General features: G+C 31.2%; 1 protein-coding gene across 1 annotated transcript in view; it reads left to right on the forward strand.

Moving 5' to 3' along the window:
• The first annotated feature begins 17,304 nt into the window (after nucleotides 1-17,304).
• The window catches only part of LOC113374789 (protein charybde-like), an 884-nt gene continuing 807 nt past the window's right edge, over nucleotides 17,305-17,381 (forward strand). Inside the window, exon 1 of the mRNA XM_026614755.1 lies at nucleotides 17,305-17,352. Within this exon, the coding sequence (XP_026470540.1) occupies nucleotides 17,305-17,352 (48 nt within the window). The remainder of the gene's footprint in view (nucleotides 17,353-17,381) is intronic.

A 17,381-nucleotide genomic window follows, 5' to 3' on the forward strand; every position in this document is an offset into this window, starting at 1 on the left:
AAATTAACGGGTTCAAATAATACAGTGAAAGCCTAAACTTGCTGTCTTGCATTATTCACAAATGCTCTCAAATTTTCAAAACAACCTTTGCTCATATAGAAAATTTCATCAATTGAATTTGAATGAACATTAATAATTAGAAATTTATTATCATGTTTTCAAAATAAGATTATAAGTTACTGTATAATTTTCATTAGTTAATTTTAAAGAAGAAATAATATTTGAAGCTGAACCTGTGACGCGTGAAAGCACCCTTTAAATAATGCAATTTCTGCATGTCAGACAACTTAGCATTTGTGCGAATCAATAAGTTGTACAAGTCAATGAATGCTGTCCACTCTCTAAATGCACCACTAAACGTAGGTCACACTATATCAGGCAATTTAACATCTACACAACTATTAGGGAATGCAATACCCGTATACCGAAATACCGGAAAACCGCGCGATTATAGGAGATTTTATAGTCGAAGTAGAATTTTGTTGCTTTGTTTTATTTTTCTAATGGCTTGCATTTGTCTTCAGTTTTTGAGAACGCCGACATAAGTATAGCTTTCTTCTTATTTTGCCTACTACTAAATTTTTGTATCACCTCTACGTTATTGGACCTTATTCTGTCAGTAACGAATTTCGTTGCTTATTGTTTCCTCCTCAAATGCAGGGGCATTATGTGTGCTTCCACATGTAAGGCGCTAAGGGGCGTTTAACGCAAAACTCCCAGACAATACCTTACAGCAGCGTTTCTCAAACTTATTTCTTCCATCGCCCCCTTTAAAGATCAAAATTTTTGAATCGCCCCCCTACCAAATTTTTTATACAATCTCTGAAAACTGTCTTTTTGCTTTTATATAGTTATAGTGTGATAATAGTTGATGCAACTTTACATTCTAAATTAGACATTTTTACCAGTGAGAGCAAATAAAACGCAACGTTATGACATTAATCATATATTTCATATATTATAATCAAATTAATAAAAACAGTATATCAAATTTCATTTTCAAACTAATGAGAAGGATGAATTTGATCGTTTTTTACAAGTTTGACAATATCAGGTTCCATTTGACTCAAAAACAGTCGTAAATCACCGCGTTTGATAATTTGCAACTGATTTCTGTTTTTAGTAAGTAGCATTGTCACAGCGCTAAATCCACGTTCACACAAATATGCCGATGGAAATGCTAATAAAAATTTTAGAACAATCGACGACAAGCCAGGGTATAACTGCTGAATTGACTTCTGTAGCCAAAATTGTTGATAACCATCTTTAAATTTGATTTTTAATTCTTCATTTGTTGTTAATTCTATAAGCTCTTCTTCTAGCTGGGCTGATGTTTCTACATTTGAATTTGAAAAAGCGTCTAATACCCAGCCTGGTATTTCCAAATTTAAAATATCTTGAAATCTTTCAGAAAATCGCCATGAAGATTTTCCAAATGTTGGCAATATACGAGCAAGTCTTCGTTGCACGATACCGATAAATTTGGAAAATTATGAAACTCCCGTCTTACAATATTTTTCTTATGTAATAACAGTTCGGCTAGTAAAGCAGCGTTGATATTTTTTGTTTTTATTAAATTTAAGCCATCGCTTTGAATTTGTATATTCATATTGCTGAGCAAAGCATAAAGATCTGTGAGATATGCTATATCATTTTTTGATGGTATCAGGTTTTTACACAACCGTGTGTCCTTATTATCTAAAAACTCTTCAACAGAGTCAAACAGGTTGTAAAAACGGGTCAGACAATTTCCTTTTGATAGCCAATTTTTTGGTAAAAAGCTATAAAATGGTATCAAAATCATTTAAACACCATGAAAACACGACCAAACTGATAAAGTACCAATTAATCGTTGGGATACAAATTCTGGTGAACTTTAAAATGTAAAGTAAATAAAATTACAAATGCCCCCTAACCCAACGTCAACAACCAACATTTTTCGCGAGGCCTTTTATCGCCCCCCTGGAGATCAATATCGCCCACCTTGCGCAGTAAATTTTTACTTGCATCCCCATAAATGAAGCAGCCATAATCGAGTTTAGATAATATAAGCTGTTTATATATCCTAATTGCAACCTTTACGTCTGCGCCATACACCATGTGATTTAATACTCTCAAGATATTTAATGCATCTTCACACTTTCTTACCAGATTTTCCAAATGTGGCCCCCATCGTAATTTGTTATCTATAGTCAACTCCAGATATCTTGTGGTAGTTTGTGTTTTTGAGGTGTATCTGCCTAATTTTATTGACTCTATCGCAATAGAATTTCTTTGTCTGGTAATAAAGGATACTGAACTTTTATTCTCGGAAATTGAGAATCCCAGTGATGTGGTACATTTTACGAATGACATCATGGTCTGATCCATTTTTTGATCACATCATTTAAGACACTCCACTATGTGATAACATAAGATTATCTGCATATTGCTTGATCGAGCGTCCTGGCCAAACTTATTTTGAAGGTTTGTCGTGTATACGTTTAACAACAAGGGACTAAGGATAGAACCCTGAGGTAAGCCTTCCGACATGTACCGTGGCCCGTAATGCGTATCCTCACATCTGAGGACTATTTTTCGATCATTCAATAAGTTATAAATGTGAACAATAAATCTCTTGGCGAGTTTTAATTTATATAGAATGTTTATTAAAATCTGTATTTAAACACTGTTGTATGCGTAATCCAAATCCAAGTTGACAGTCAATACACAATTTTTCTTGGCCAGGTTGTTGTGTATTTCATAGACGAAACTAGTAAGAACATTATATGTGCCTCTTTTGTTTCTGATACCTTGCATATAACTTGGCAATTTCTTCTTATTCTCGAGCCACCACTCGATTTTTGTTTCATTAAGCGTTCGAATATTTTGGAAACGCATGACGTTACAGAAATCGGCCTATATGATTCTATTTTTGTTGCATCCTTATTAGGCTTTAGGACTGGTATTGTGATATATGTCATCCAGTCTCTTACAGCAATTTCCTTAGTCCAGATGTCGTTGAAGACCTTCAGTAAAATTTTTATCCTTTATCTGATAGGTTACTTAGCATGGGGTAATGTATATTGTCATTACCCGGCGCAGTATTACTATTCCTTTTCAGAGCCATCTATAATTCATAAATGGTAAAGAGACCTTTTATTTCGTCATTTTTTTTTGCATGTCCTGTATGTTGACGTCACTAATTACGTCAGCTAAGTAATTGGGAAATGCATTGGTTTGAGTGGCTCTATTTTTCATAACCTTTCTATGGTGCCAAATTTGTTGTGAAGACATGATTCTGGAGAAGGAGTTATAAAACTTCGTCCATTTATCGTATTTTTTCTTTTTTAAATACAAATCGACGCTAAAGCTACCGCTCGTTTGTATTTTATATAATTGTCTATGTTTGGTATTTCTTTTTATTTCTTAATTGCTTATGATTTTATTATACTTATATGGTAAGCATTACAGTCCCCTGCTAGTATTATCGGTTGATTTAGTTCTTGGAATAACGACACCTAATATTCCGATCCTGCTTTGTGACCGGGGGCACACAATAAATCGCCACAATATTACGTGTTATGTTATATATAGCGAGTTTAATTCCACGTATCTGAATTTTATTGTTAAAGAAACTGTTTAAATTTAACGTCTGAAATTGGTATCTTCGGTGGATAAGTATTCCAACTCCTCCATATCCATCTTATCTATTCTTTGATATAAAAGCGTATCCAGATATCTGAAATCTGTTATTATCTCTGAGCCTTGTTTCAGATAATATTGCGATATCTATGTGATTGGTTTTCATATAGAATTCTAGATGCAGCTTATTTGAAGAAACAGATTTGATATTGATTTGAATAATTTTTAGCATGATTTTTTTTCTTAATGTTATCACTAAATAATTTTAAGCTTAATATTTAAGCGTAATATACTGTGCTCACAGCCAAATCAAACTTGTTTGTCGGATCTTTAGACCTCATCATTTTGTTTAGTATTTCTGAGAACACGTTATAATGTTCAGCGCTACTAGGAATGTATATATGTTTAATTTTTTCAATGAATTCGTTGAAGAAATTTAATGAACCATCTTGTTAAACATTTATATTATTTTCGACTATTGCAGATTCACGTTCCGCGCTCGGTTTTAATCTTTTCTTGGATTGAGGCTAATTTCGGTTTTATTGTTTCTATTTGATACAGGTTCCTTAGCTACCTGTTTTTTCATTAAAGATCCAGAATTGAATGAAATATTGCTTTTAGTAATTTTGTATGTCGATCTCTTAGGTTTATTAAAAGTTGTCGGATTTATAAATTCCGGTTGCTCCTCCTCCTCTAGATCAGAATGGGCGTCGAACCTATTTTTAATTATCTTACTGTCTGTACTGGATGTTTACGTTATACAATATATTTCTGGCTTCATGATATGCTAGATTCTGCCATGCCATAATTTCTTTGATTTATTTATTTTTAATAAATACCGTGCATTTTTTATCATTTGCAGGGTGATCCCCATTGCACAAGGCACATAAAAACTTGAATGCTATACATATTTTTACATTATGTTCTCCGGAACATTTCATACATCTCTCCTTTCTTTCCTCTGCATTAGTCCTTAACACTTTCTGTACAAACGGTCGAACCTCACATTTTACCGAACGTATAGCTACCTTATTCGGTAAACTTGTGCCCCTAAACGTTATTTGGACACATTGTGATGAGTATTTTATTGTACCATTATTTTTTAGACTTAAACATACCACGTCTATAATCGGAATGCCTGATTCAATGGCGTTGATAATTTCATGTTCAGAGAGATTGGCATCTACATCAAATATTATGCCATGTCTTGCGAGTAGGTATTTCGGAATGTTTGCCTTCAGATTATTTTTTTCTAAAATTTTGTCGTCTAGAATTTTGTTCGCTATCCTGGCGCTTTTAAACTCCATCTTCAATTTATTTTTTCCTATAACCGAAACTTCTGTCAAACCAAATTTGAAATATGCCCCTGCATTATGTACGATTTTTTCCAAGGCCATCGGGTGCAGTCGGCCTACATTTCTGTCCTTGGATTCAACAAATATTGTGTAAGGGCCCATATCGCAACCTTCAGAACGTATCAAATTATTTAATGGATTAACTCTTTCATCTGATTTATGTTGATGGTTTATATTGTTGTCATCACTTATTAGATCTTTTGTCATTTCCATTGTTGTATCATTATTATTTGACGCTAAATTACTGTTTTTCCCTTTGTTTTCCATTTGTTCTAACATTTCCCTTTTATTGCTATCTATAATTACATCGTTGATATATTTATAACACTATTCTTGATATTCAAATCACAACTACTAACTGATTCGTTTTCTACACTAACTACACTTTCAGTATCACAAAAACCGATGTCACGCGATATATTTAAACAAGTGTTCCTTGTTTCTGCTGTTGATTCTTCCAATGCAAGGCAGCAAGTAGAAAGGTTTGGGTCGGGCGGCCGGCCGCACTGACCATCCGACTCGGAAAACATATAATTATTTACGATTATTTATTCGATGTGAATCGCTCGGCTGCTACAATTTATTTATTTATTCATAAAAAAGCCGTAATCAATAATAATAGATATTATTTCAGGCTCTTGTCAAACTTATTCATAATTATTATTAAAAGGATAGTCATTTTAAAATAATCATAGTAGCTGCATGAATTTTGCTTCTGAACAAAATAGCTGGAAAAAAGCATTCGAACATTAAATACAATGTTCATCATCAAGTTCATCATATTAAAGTCTAATTTGACCACGAGTCAAGCTCAAAATTATTGCACAAGGTTGAAAGTTATACTCATTTAAAACCGTAACAATTTAAATTAATAAAATAGCAATAACAAAAAACATGGTTGTACAGGCGATCAAATGGTCAGACTACATAGATAAGTGATAAGGATTATGCAAGAAAATAGTTATTGAAATCAAATTGAGAAAATTCAGTAATGTCATAAAATGCTAATTCTTTAAAAAGTTTAACTAGGGAAGCATGACATTTTTTGCTGTCTAAAGCCCGGTGCACACGACGCCAGTTTTCATGCTGGACAGTTTTTGTTTGTTTGTTACCCTAGGAACGACATGATAAACCATAATTTACGATCTTGCGCGACATAATTTGCGATCTGGCCTGCTAGATTTCACGCATTCATAACGGCGGTATACTCATCATAATTTCTAAGTAAAACCGTTGCCTTAACAACGTCGAAATTTGATTTCATAACAACTTCAGTCCTTGCAAATTCCTGCCGTATTTTACGAATGGAGCATGTCCTATGTCGGCGATAGATGAACGATCTCGTGGCCGATACCTTCAGTGTCCAATAGGAAAGCTGTATTTTGACACGAAAATATCAATGCGTACTTGATTCATTTACTTCGATTTTGGAAGCGCTTAGTTTTTATTTTGTAAATAGCTATTGTGTATATATAGCGGCGTGAATAAATGATTAGTTTAGGAAAGGCAGTTCAGTAATTTTAAAATATTCAAATTTCCGAAAAAATTTAAATATGCATTTTTTTTCAAATTTTCGTAATTTTATCTGAAATATCAAAAAAATTCAAAATTTCCAAAAAGTTACAAAAAAATTCAAATCGTTTTATTTCAAAAATTTCGAAATTTGCAAAAATACTCAAAATTAAAAAAAAATTAGTTGGGTGTATGGCATCGTGCCTTGAAGCAAATTGCTGGAACTTCCCGTACCGTAACGAAATGATCGAGGAATATTAAATGTTTTAAAATAGATTATTATAAATATTGTAACATTGTCTAATATTTATAAGAATTATATAAACTGAATTGGAAAGTTGAAATTATTTGTTTAAAGTATATTAGAACAGAATTAAAATAAAAATCTGAATTATTTTCAATATACAAAAAAAAATTTTTTTTTCAAAAAAAAAATTTGGAACAAGAATTTTTTTTCCAAAATTAATTGTTTCGCTAAAACAAGCAGAAAGTTCTTTGAATCATTTGAATCGGACGCTTAGTTCTCTCAAAAACTGCCATTTTTTGCACATTTAGCACTGTATCTTCGAAATGGGCTGGGCCTGCCTTCGCCAAAAACTAATTACCACTTCTCCCAATCATTACTAGTTGAATGTTTTTAGATCATTCAAATCGGATGCTTCGTTCTCTCAAAAACTCGATTTAAATTTTCTGCACTCATTGCTCTTTATCTCCGTAATTGCTGGACCTGCCTTTGCCAAAAACTAACCAGCACATCTCAAAATTTTTGAAGAAAAAAACTAAATATCTTTTAAGTTATCGTCGATCTCCAACGGCACAAAAAAGGCCTTTCACTGCTGCAGTGATTCCGGCCTTCTACGTGGATCAAATCCAAAAAAAAAATCGTTAAACTAGATAATGTTGTCTGTAAAATGAACTATGATAAAACAGAAATCAAAAAATGATTAAATGGCGGCGTTTTTTATAAAAAAGTTTTTGGACTGCCAAAATTCGATTTTTGATCCTATCAAAAAATCGATAGTTTATTTTACGAGAACTATATATAAAGCATGTACAAAAAAATTGATAGTGATCGGATCATTTGTTTTTGAGTAATCGCTGCAGCAAATTCGAAAAATGCTGTTTCGAGAAAAACGCGTTTAAAGATAAAATGATCGTTATACTATATACTATATATATACTCTTTAAATGGCTGTGACTCAAAAACTATTTAAGATATCGATTTGAAATTTTGGTATGTTATTTTTAAAGGTATAACCTATCGAAATATGAAAAAATATGAAAATTCGACTACAGTTTGAAAATTTCACACTAGTTGTGCCCCTTAAACTGAAGCATTTTATTATCTTTTAATTATTATTATTTCACTTAATTCTAATCAGATGCGATACGTACATGTTTTTGTTTACAATTCATACAATTCTCTGTTTGTACACTTAGAAGCATTAGTGTATTTTAGACCTATAAAATATAAATTGTGAAATTCACAGTATATATTTATATTAATCTATTTGAAAATGTACGAAATTAATATTAATCATAAAATAAGTGAAAATCTGGCGCAAAATTCTTGCTCGCTAGAAATCCTGTTACGATAGAAATCATATTACAAGGAATACTGGCGTCGTGTGCACCGGGCTTAAGTTTCGGATATTGAGTGGAAGTTTATAGTGGAAGATTAATTTATATGTGCGCGCCTTAATAAGTTTGTGTCTAGTGTTGTAGTTTGAGGAGGACGAAGTCATATGAAAAAGTTTTGAATTGTTTTTGATGAAAGATAATGTTACCAGCAGAGAAATGCATGGGGCAGTTAGAATATTGTGTTTTTCAAATATGGGTCTGCAGGAGGCTTTACTGGGCAAGGAAAAAATTATTCGAATAGCTTTTTTCTAAAGCTTAAATATTTTAATTAGTTCGGATGAAAAACCCCAGAATTGGATGTCGTATGAAACGTGAGAATAAAAGTTGCTATAATAAACTGAAAGTAAGCAATTTAAACCAAGTTTGGGTTTTAGGGTGCGCAACATGAAACATGTTCTAGATAAAGTTGGTGATAGTGAGATAGAGATATGATCAGACCACTTTAAATTATTATTAATATGAATACCAAGAAACTTTGATACTTGCGAAAAATTATATGCCGAATTATTGATGGCTAAAGAAGTAATATTATTGGATGAAAGATTTTTTGTACAAAAAGATATGATACAAATTTTGCAAAGGCAGGTATAGCCGCTTAGGGGCTAAAAGTGCCAAAAATGGTAACTCAGTTTTTAAGAGAACGGAGCGTCCGATTTTAATAATTCAAAAATCATGTTACTTGTTTTGACGAAATAAACATCTGGTAAAATTTAAAAAAGTGTAATTCGGCGGTCGTATTTTTTTTAGAATTTTTCGAAAAAACAGAAATATAGTTAGATTGTAGAAATAAATAGAAAAAAATACATAAAACCGCTTATCATTGTTTGACATTTAAAATATATGAAGCATTGAAAACAAATAAAGACTGTCATCTGCCAAACATTTCAATTTACTTACAGGCTAAGTCAATATTAAAATATAATTTATTCATGATTATGATTAAAAAAATGTAATGTCTACATTATTATTACTGAAAAGCAGCTGAGATGCGCCAACAATTAAAATAATAAAAAATACAGTATATGGTTGGCAGATGAACAATCTGCGCATCGTCTGTCAGTGATTGCACAACAAACATATCCTTCATAATTTAATTTGACAGATTATTATTGCCTTACTGTAAAAATCACAATACAAAAAAAATTACATTTTCAAAAAATTATTTAGAAGTTTCATTGTGTCAAAAATTCATTCATATGTTTGGCAGTGGATACGGAATATTTACTCAAGTCAATGAAGTGTTTTGGGTCTGAATTTCTCTACGGTGCTCCAATTCGTATGAAATTGTTCTCAAAATAACGTCGGATATCGATGAAAGAACTAATTGTAAACTAGCTGTAAGTGGAATTCTGTCTTAAAGCAATTAGGTCATTGTGCCTTAAGGCAAATTGCTGGAACTTCCCGTACCAATAATTATTATTTTTTTTTAAAACGATTAACATTTTTGAAAAAAAATTACTTCGAAAAAATTAGATTTTTGAGAAACTAGGAATTTGACAAAAAATTACTTTTTTTAAAAAAAAAAATTTGAAAAAAAAATTTTTTTTTAAAGAAAAATTTTTTTTTTGAAAACAAAAATTTTTTTTGAAAAAAATAATGTTTTCTTCATTTTGACATATTTTGGAAATTCTGAACTTTTTAACTTCCCGTAGGGCAAGTTATAGTAATCGCAAAAAAATCGAAAATGAAATTTTTTATATATCTTTACGTTTCAGAGGTTTCTGAACATTTTGGCATACCTTAGAAAAAATGGATGTATGTGTGTGTGTGTGTGTGTGTATGTATGTACGTGTGTGTATGTATGTGCGGATACAAATTTTCGTCGACGATTTCGGGAACACGGATCAACCGATTTGAATAATTCAAAAAGCATTCGATTCGCATTGATAAGGAGTCGTGCTGCTTAGTTTTTGGCGAAGGCAGGTCGAGCCGTTCCAAAGATACGGGGCAAAAAGTTCCGAAAACGTTAACTCAGTTTTTAAGAGAACGGAGCGTCCGATTTTAATAATTCAAAAAACATTTGTCTTGTATTGACAAGATGAAGAATTGATCAAATTTTCATGAGGGCAGGTCTAGCGGTTTCGGAGATCTAATGAAAAAAGTAAAAAAAAAGCCATTTGGTGGTCAAAAATGATCATTAGACATATGCACATCAAGTTATCAGATATTTTATAGAGATTTTAACAATAAGTATAAATTTGGTTTACATTCCTATGGGTTCCGTACCAATGTTTACGCGTTAGACGGCGACGCGGCGCTTACGCGCTTTGATATTTCGTCTTTATGCAGTTAAAGCAGTACGATTGCTTTGAAAAAAAGTTTAGATCTTCCAAAATATGTCAAAATAAAGAAAACATTTTATTTTCAAAAAAAAAATTTTTTTTTAATTTATTTTTTTTTCAAAAAAAAGTAATTTTTTGTTCAATTTATAGTTTCTCAAAAATCTTATTTTTTCGAAGTAAAAGTAAAAAAGTAAGTAAGGCACGATGCCTTAATTGCCTTAAGACAGAATTCCACTTACAGCTAGTTTTCAAAGCAATCGTACTGCTTGAACTGCATAGAGACAAAATATCAAAGCGCGCAAGTGCCGCGCCGCCGTCTAACGCATAAGCATTGGTACGGAACCCATAGAAATGTAAAAAAAACATACCTATTGTTAAAAACTCTATAAAATATCTGATAATTTGATGTGCATATGTCTAATGATCATTTTTAACCGCCGAATGGCATTTTTTTTTACTTTTTTCATTAGATCTCCGAAATCGCTAGACATGCCTTCATGAAATTTGATAAATTTTTCATTTTGTCAATACAAGTGAAATGTTTTTTGAATTATTCAAATCGGACGCTCCGTTCTCTTAAAAACTGAGTTACCGTTTTCGGCACTTTTTGCCCCGTATCTTCGGAACGGATAGACCTGCCTTTGACAAAAACTAATCAGCACGTCTCCTTATCAATACGAATCGAATGTTTTTTGAATTATTCAAATCGGTTGATCCGTGTTCCCGAAATCGTCCACAAAAATTTGTATTTGCACACACATACATACATGCACACACACACACACACACACACATCCATTTTTTCTAAGGTATGCCAAAATATTCAGAAACCTCTGAAACGTACAGATATATAAAAAATTTCATTTTCGATTTTTTTGCGATTACGGGAAGTTAAAAAAAAATGTTTGAACTTTTTAACTTCCCGTAGGGCAAGTTATAGTAATCGCAAAAAAATCGAAAATGAAAATTTTTATATATCTTTACGTTTCAAAGGTTTCTGAACATTTTGGCATACCTTAGAAAAAATGGATGTATGTGTGTGTGTGTGTGTGTGTGTGTGTGTGTGTATGTGTGTGTGTATGTATGTATGTGTGTGTATGTATGTGCGGATACAAATTTTCGTCGACGATTTCGGGAACACGGATCAACCGATTTGAATAATTCAAAAAACATTCGATCCGTATTGATAAGGAGACGTGCTGATTAGTTTTTGGCAAAGGCAGGTCAAGCCGTTCCGAAGATACGGGGCAAAAAGTTCCGAAAACGGTAACTCAGTTTTTAAGAGAACGGAAGGTCCGATTTTAATAATTCAAAAAACATTTTATTTGTATTGACAAGATGAAGAATCGATACAACTTTCATGAAGGTAGGTCCAGCGGTTTGGAGATATAGAGGAAAAAGTAAAAAAATGAGCCATTTGGCGGTCAAAAATGATCATTAGACATATGCACATCAAATTATCAGACATTTTATAGAGATTTTAACAATAAGTATACGTTTTGTTAACATTCCTATGGGTTCCGTACCAATGCTTATGCGTTAGACAGCGACGCGGCGCTTACGCGCTTTATATTTTGTCTCTATGTAGTTAAAGCAGTACGATTGCTTTGAAAAAAAAGTTCAGATCTTCCACAATATGTCAAAATAAAGAAAAAAAAATTTTTTTTTAAAAATTTTTTTTTTTTAAATTTTTTTTTCAAAAAAAACTAATTTTTTGTCCAATTTATAGTTTCTCAAAAATCTTATTTTTTCAAAGTAATTTTTTTTCAAAAATGTTAATCGTTTTAAAAAAAAATAATAATTTTTGGTACGGGAAGTTCCAGCAATTTGCCTTAAGGCACGATGCCCTAATTGCCTTAAGACAGAATTCCACTTACAGCTAGTTCGATATGCGTCAACAAAGTTTTGAGGCTAACATAAAGAAAAAACTTAAACACCGTAATATTTTGTGCAATTAGTTATATCACCAAAGTCATATTATGTTACCAAAGTATTATTTTATGTTACTTAATTACCATAGTTATAAAGTCTACGTGTATGTATTTATGTACGTATATGTGAATGTGCATATATGTGCATGTATTGAAGAGATTAATTATTGGTTCTCTTCTTGATATGTAAAAACAAACACTTTTTAAGATTTATTGATTTTATTTGAAATTGTAACTTACATTATTGGGTGTTGATATTTTTAATCTGTCCTTGTTGGCGGTTCAAACATAACTAACCCTCGCTCAATAATAATCAGTTTTTACCTGATTCGACCCTTATTGTCGGATAAGGGTCGATTTATAAAAGTTTTATATAAATGGTGTCAACATTCAAGATAAAATTACAAACATATTTTAATGAAAATTTGTTAAACATAAAATATTATGATAAATACATAGTAGTTCCTAACAGTATGTATATGTATGCGTATTATATGAGTATATATGTATGTATATCTGTACGTAAGTAGATGTGTATGCATATCTATCTATATATATATATATATATATATATATATATATATATATATATATATATATAGATAGATATGCATACACATCTACTTACGTACAGATATACATACATATATACTCATATAATACGCATACATATACATACTGTTAGGAACTACTATGTATTTATCATAATATTTTATGTTTAACAAATTTTCATTAAAATATGTTTGTAATTTTATCTTGAATGTTGACACCATTTATATAAAACTTTTATAAATCGACCCTTATCCGACAATAAGGGTCGAATCAGGTAAAAACTGATTATTATTGAGCGAGGGTTAGTTATGTTTGAACCGCCAACAAGGACAGATTAAAAATATCAACACCCAATAATGTAAGTTACAATTTCAAATAAAATCAATAAATCTTAAAAAGTGTTTGTTTTTACATATCAAGAAGAGAACCAATAATTAATCTCTTCAATACATGCACATATATGCACATTCACATATACGTACATAAATACATACACGTAGACTTTATAACTATGGTAATTAAGTAACATAAAATAATACTTTGGTAACATAATATGACTTTGGTGATATAACTAATTGCACAAAATATTACGGTGTTTAAGTTTTTTCTTTATGTTAGCCTCAAAACTTTGTTGACGCATATCGAAAAAGTTCAAACATTTTTTTTTAACTTCCCGTAATCGCAAAAAAATCGAAAATGAAATTTTTTATATATCTGTACGTTTCAGAGGTTTCTGAATATTTTGGCATACCTTAGAAAAAATGGATGTGTGTGTGTGTGTGTGTGTGTGCATGTATGTATGTGTGTGCAAATACAAATTTTTGTGGACGATTTCGGGAACACGGATCAACCGATTTGAATAATTCAAAAAACATTCGATTCGTATTGATAAGGAGACGTGCTGATTAGTTTTTGTCAAAGGCAGGTCTATCCGTTCCGAAGATACGGGGCAAAAAGTGCCGAAAACGGTAACTCAGTTTTTAAGAGAACGGAGCGTCCGATTTGAATAATTCAGAAAACATTTCACTTGTATTGACAAAATGAAAAATTTATCAAATTTCATGAAGGCATGTCTAGCGATTTCGGAGATCTAATGAAAAAAGTAAAAAAAAATGCCATTCGGCGGTTAAAAATGATCATTAGACATATGCACATCAAATTATCAGATATTTTATAGAGTTTTAACAATAGGTATGTTTTTTTACATTTCTATGGGTTCCGTACCAATGCTTATGCGTTAGACGGCGGCGCGGCACTTGCGCGCTTTGATATTTTGTCTCTATGCAGTTCAAGCAGTACGATTGCTTTGAAAACTAGCTGTAAGTGGAATTCTGTCTTAAGGCAATTAAGGCATCGTGCCTTACTTACTTTTTTACTTTTACTTCGAAAAAATAAGATTTTGAGAGAAACTATAAATTGAACAAAAAATTACTTTTTTTGAAAAAAAAAATAAATTAAAAAAAAATTTTTTTTTTGAAAATAAAATGTTTCTTTATTTTGACATATTTGGAAGATCTAAACTTTTTTTCAAAGCAATCGTACTGCTTTAACTGCATAAAGACGAAATATCAAAGCGCGTAAGCGCCGCGTCGCCGTCTAACGCGTAAACATTGGTACGGAACCCATAGGAATGTAAACCAAATTTATACTTATTGTTAAAATCTCTATAAAATATCTGATAACTTGATGTGCATATGTCTAATGATCATTTTTGACCACCAAATGGCTTTTTTTTTACTTTTTTCATTAGATCTCCGAAACCGCTAGACCTGCCCTCATGAAAATTTGATCAATTCTTCATCTTGTCAATACAAGTCAAATGTTTTTTGAATTATTAAAATCGGACGCTCCGTTCTCTTAAAAACTGAGTTAACGTTTTCGGAACTTTTTGCCCCGTATCTTTGGAACGGCTCGACCTGCCTTCGCCAAAAACTAAGCAGCACGACTCCTTATCAATGCGAATCGAATGCTTTTTGAATTATTCAAATCGGTTGATCCGTGTTCCCGAAATCGTCGACGAAAATTTGTATCCGCACATACATACACACACGTACATACATACACACACACACACACACACATACATCCATTTTTTCTAAGGTATGCCAAAATGTTCAGAAACCTCTGAAACGTAAAGATATATAAAAAATTTGATTTTCGATTTTTTTGCGATTACTATAACTTGCCCTACGGGAAGTTAAAAAGTTCAGAATTTCCAAAATATGTCAAAATGAAGAAAACATTATTTTTTTCAAAAAAAATTTTTGTTTTCAAAAAAAAAATTTTTCTTTAAAAAAAAATTTTTTTTTCAAATTTTTTTTTTTAAAAAAAGTAATTTTTTGTCAAATTCCTAGTTTCTCAAAAATCTAATTTTTTTGAAGTAATTTTTTTTCAAAAATGTTAATCGTTTTTAAAAAAAATAATAATTATTGGTACGGGAAGTTCCAGCAATTTGCCTTAAGGCACAATGACCTAATTGCTTTAAGACAGAATTCCACTTACAGCTAGTTTACAATTAGTTCTTTCATCGATATCCGACGTTATTTTGAGAACAATTTCATACGAATTGGAGCACCGTAGAGAAATTCAGACCCAAAACACTTCATTGACTTGAGTAAATATTCCGTATCCACTGCCAAACATATGAATGAATTTTTGACACAATATTTTAATGAAAATTTGTTAAACATAAAATATTATGATAAATACATAGTAGTTCCTAACAGTATGTATATGTATGCGTATTATATGAGTATATATGTATGTATATCTGTACGTAAGTAGATGTGTATGCATATCTATATATATATATATATATATATATATATATATATATATATATATATATACACTGGGGCCTCGCTTTACGGCCTAGATACGTTCCGCAAAACTTGGCCGTAAAGCGAAAAGCCGTATAACGAATCAATTATTCTAATACGTATTCATACAAATTCAATGGGATCGGTTCCAAATTTAATAAATATATAATATGGTTTCATTCAAAATGCATTTTATTTTTTTATTTTGTTTAAATTATAAACATATCTAACAAGAACATAAATTTTACATAAAATAAAAAACTTCAAAAACATTACATAATTTTCAAATAAAAATGAAACAACTAAAACCTACAGATCACTGTCACCATCATTTTGCGCTGGTGGGTTGAAAAATTTGTCTTGTTTGTTTTGCCTTCTTGTCTATTTTTTCCTTTAGTGATTTATAACAGTTAATGGCTGAGTTAATTCCTCGATACACATAAGCGCTACGTTCGATGTCAGGATCGTTTTCAAGGAAGATGTTTATACCTTGTTCAAAATATGAAAAAGCGCTCGACATGATTTTTGATGTTAGCTGTTTGGATACAACAGGTTCTGTATCTTCATCAATTGCCGGCTCTGCTTGCAACTGAATGAGTTCCTCATATGAAAGGGGTTCCCTATCAGTTGCAAGTAGATCCAGCACATCAGATTCGTTTAAATCTTCAAAACCGAGATTGCGCAATATATCGACATAGAGAAAAAAAGCCGTTATAGCGAAACATTTTAGGCCGTATATCGAAAACGTACCATAATTAAAGAGGGCCGTTATAGCGAAAGGCCGTATAAAGAGCGGCCGTATAGCGAGGCCTGGGTGTATATATATATATATGAGTAAGTTCTTCAAGGGCATACATCAAATAAAAGGCAAAGATTTAGTAGTTAATTTTTAATTTTTTCCAAACGTTTCGACATAGGATTTTATGTCATCATCAGTAGATCTACAGAATGAACATTGAAAAATTAATATAAACTAGGAAAAAATGACAGAAATTGGAAAAAGAACTACAGATATAAGTAATATAATTATAACAATAACAATTATAACTAAACAGATAGACAAACAAAAGAAATGAAAAGTAAAAAGAAATATATACAAACATGCAAAAGCGTAATATATATATACATAAATATACACATAAACAGACATATATATATATATATATATATATATATATATATACATATATATATATATATATATACATATATACACACATAATACGTATATATATAAATATACATACGGATATATATATATATATATATATATATATATATATACATACATATACAATACAAACATATACACATATATAAACAACAAAGGTAACTTACATAGATATGGTCTTACATCAGTAGCTAGCGCATGGCACATAATTTTGCACTATCATATATACACTAACTTGTTTTTTGTTTTTGTTGAACATAGTATAGCAAAATATTTGTGAAATATATAATATATTTTGAACGGAGAAAGTAGTTTATGCGTGCGTTTCCGAGGCAGTAATGAAACATTTGTTTAAAAATTATCTGAAGAGACCGTTTGAAGAGTTGGCGAGTTTTTTTACAATCAGTGTTTTGAAGTATGGGTGAAGAGGCTAAGAATCAAAGTTCGGGATCGGACCGCGTAAGGGTAAGTTTACAGGTTCGGAATTACGCTAG

This window comes from Ctenocephalides felis, unplaced genomic scaffold, assembly GCF_003426905.1.
Source record: "Ctenocephalides felis isolate EL2017-DRISC unplaced genomic scaffold, ASM342690v1 CF-g0.4_SCAFFOLD_01886, whole genome shotgun sequence".
NCBI lineage: Eukaryota > Metazoa > Arthropoda > Insecta > Siphonaptera > Pulicidae > Ctenocephalides > Ctenocephalides felis.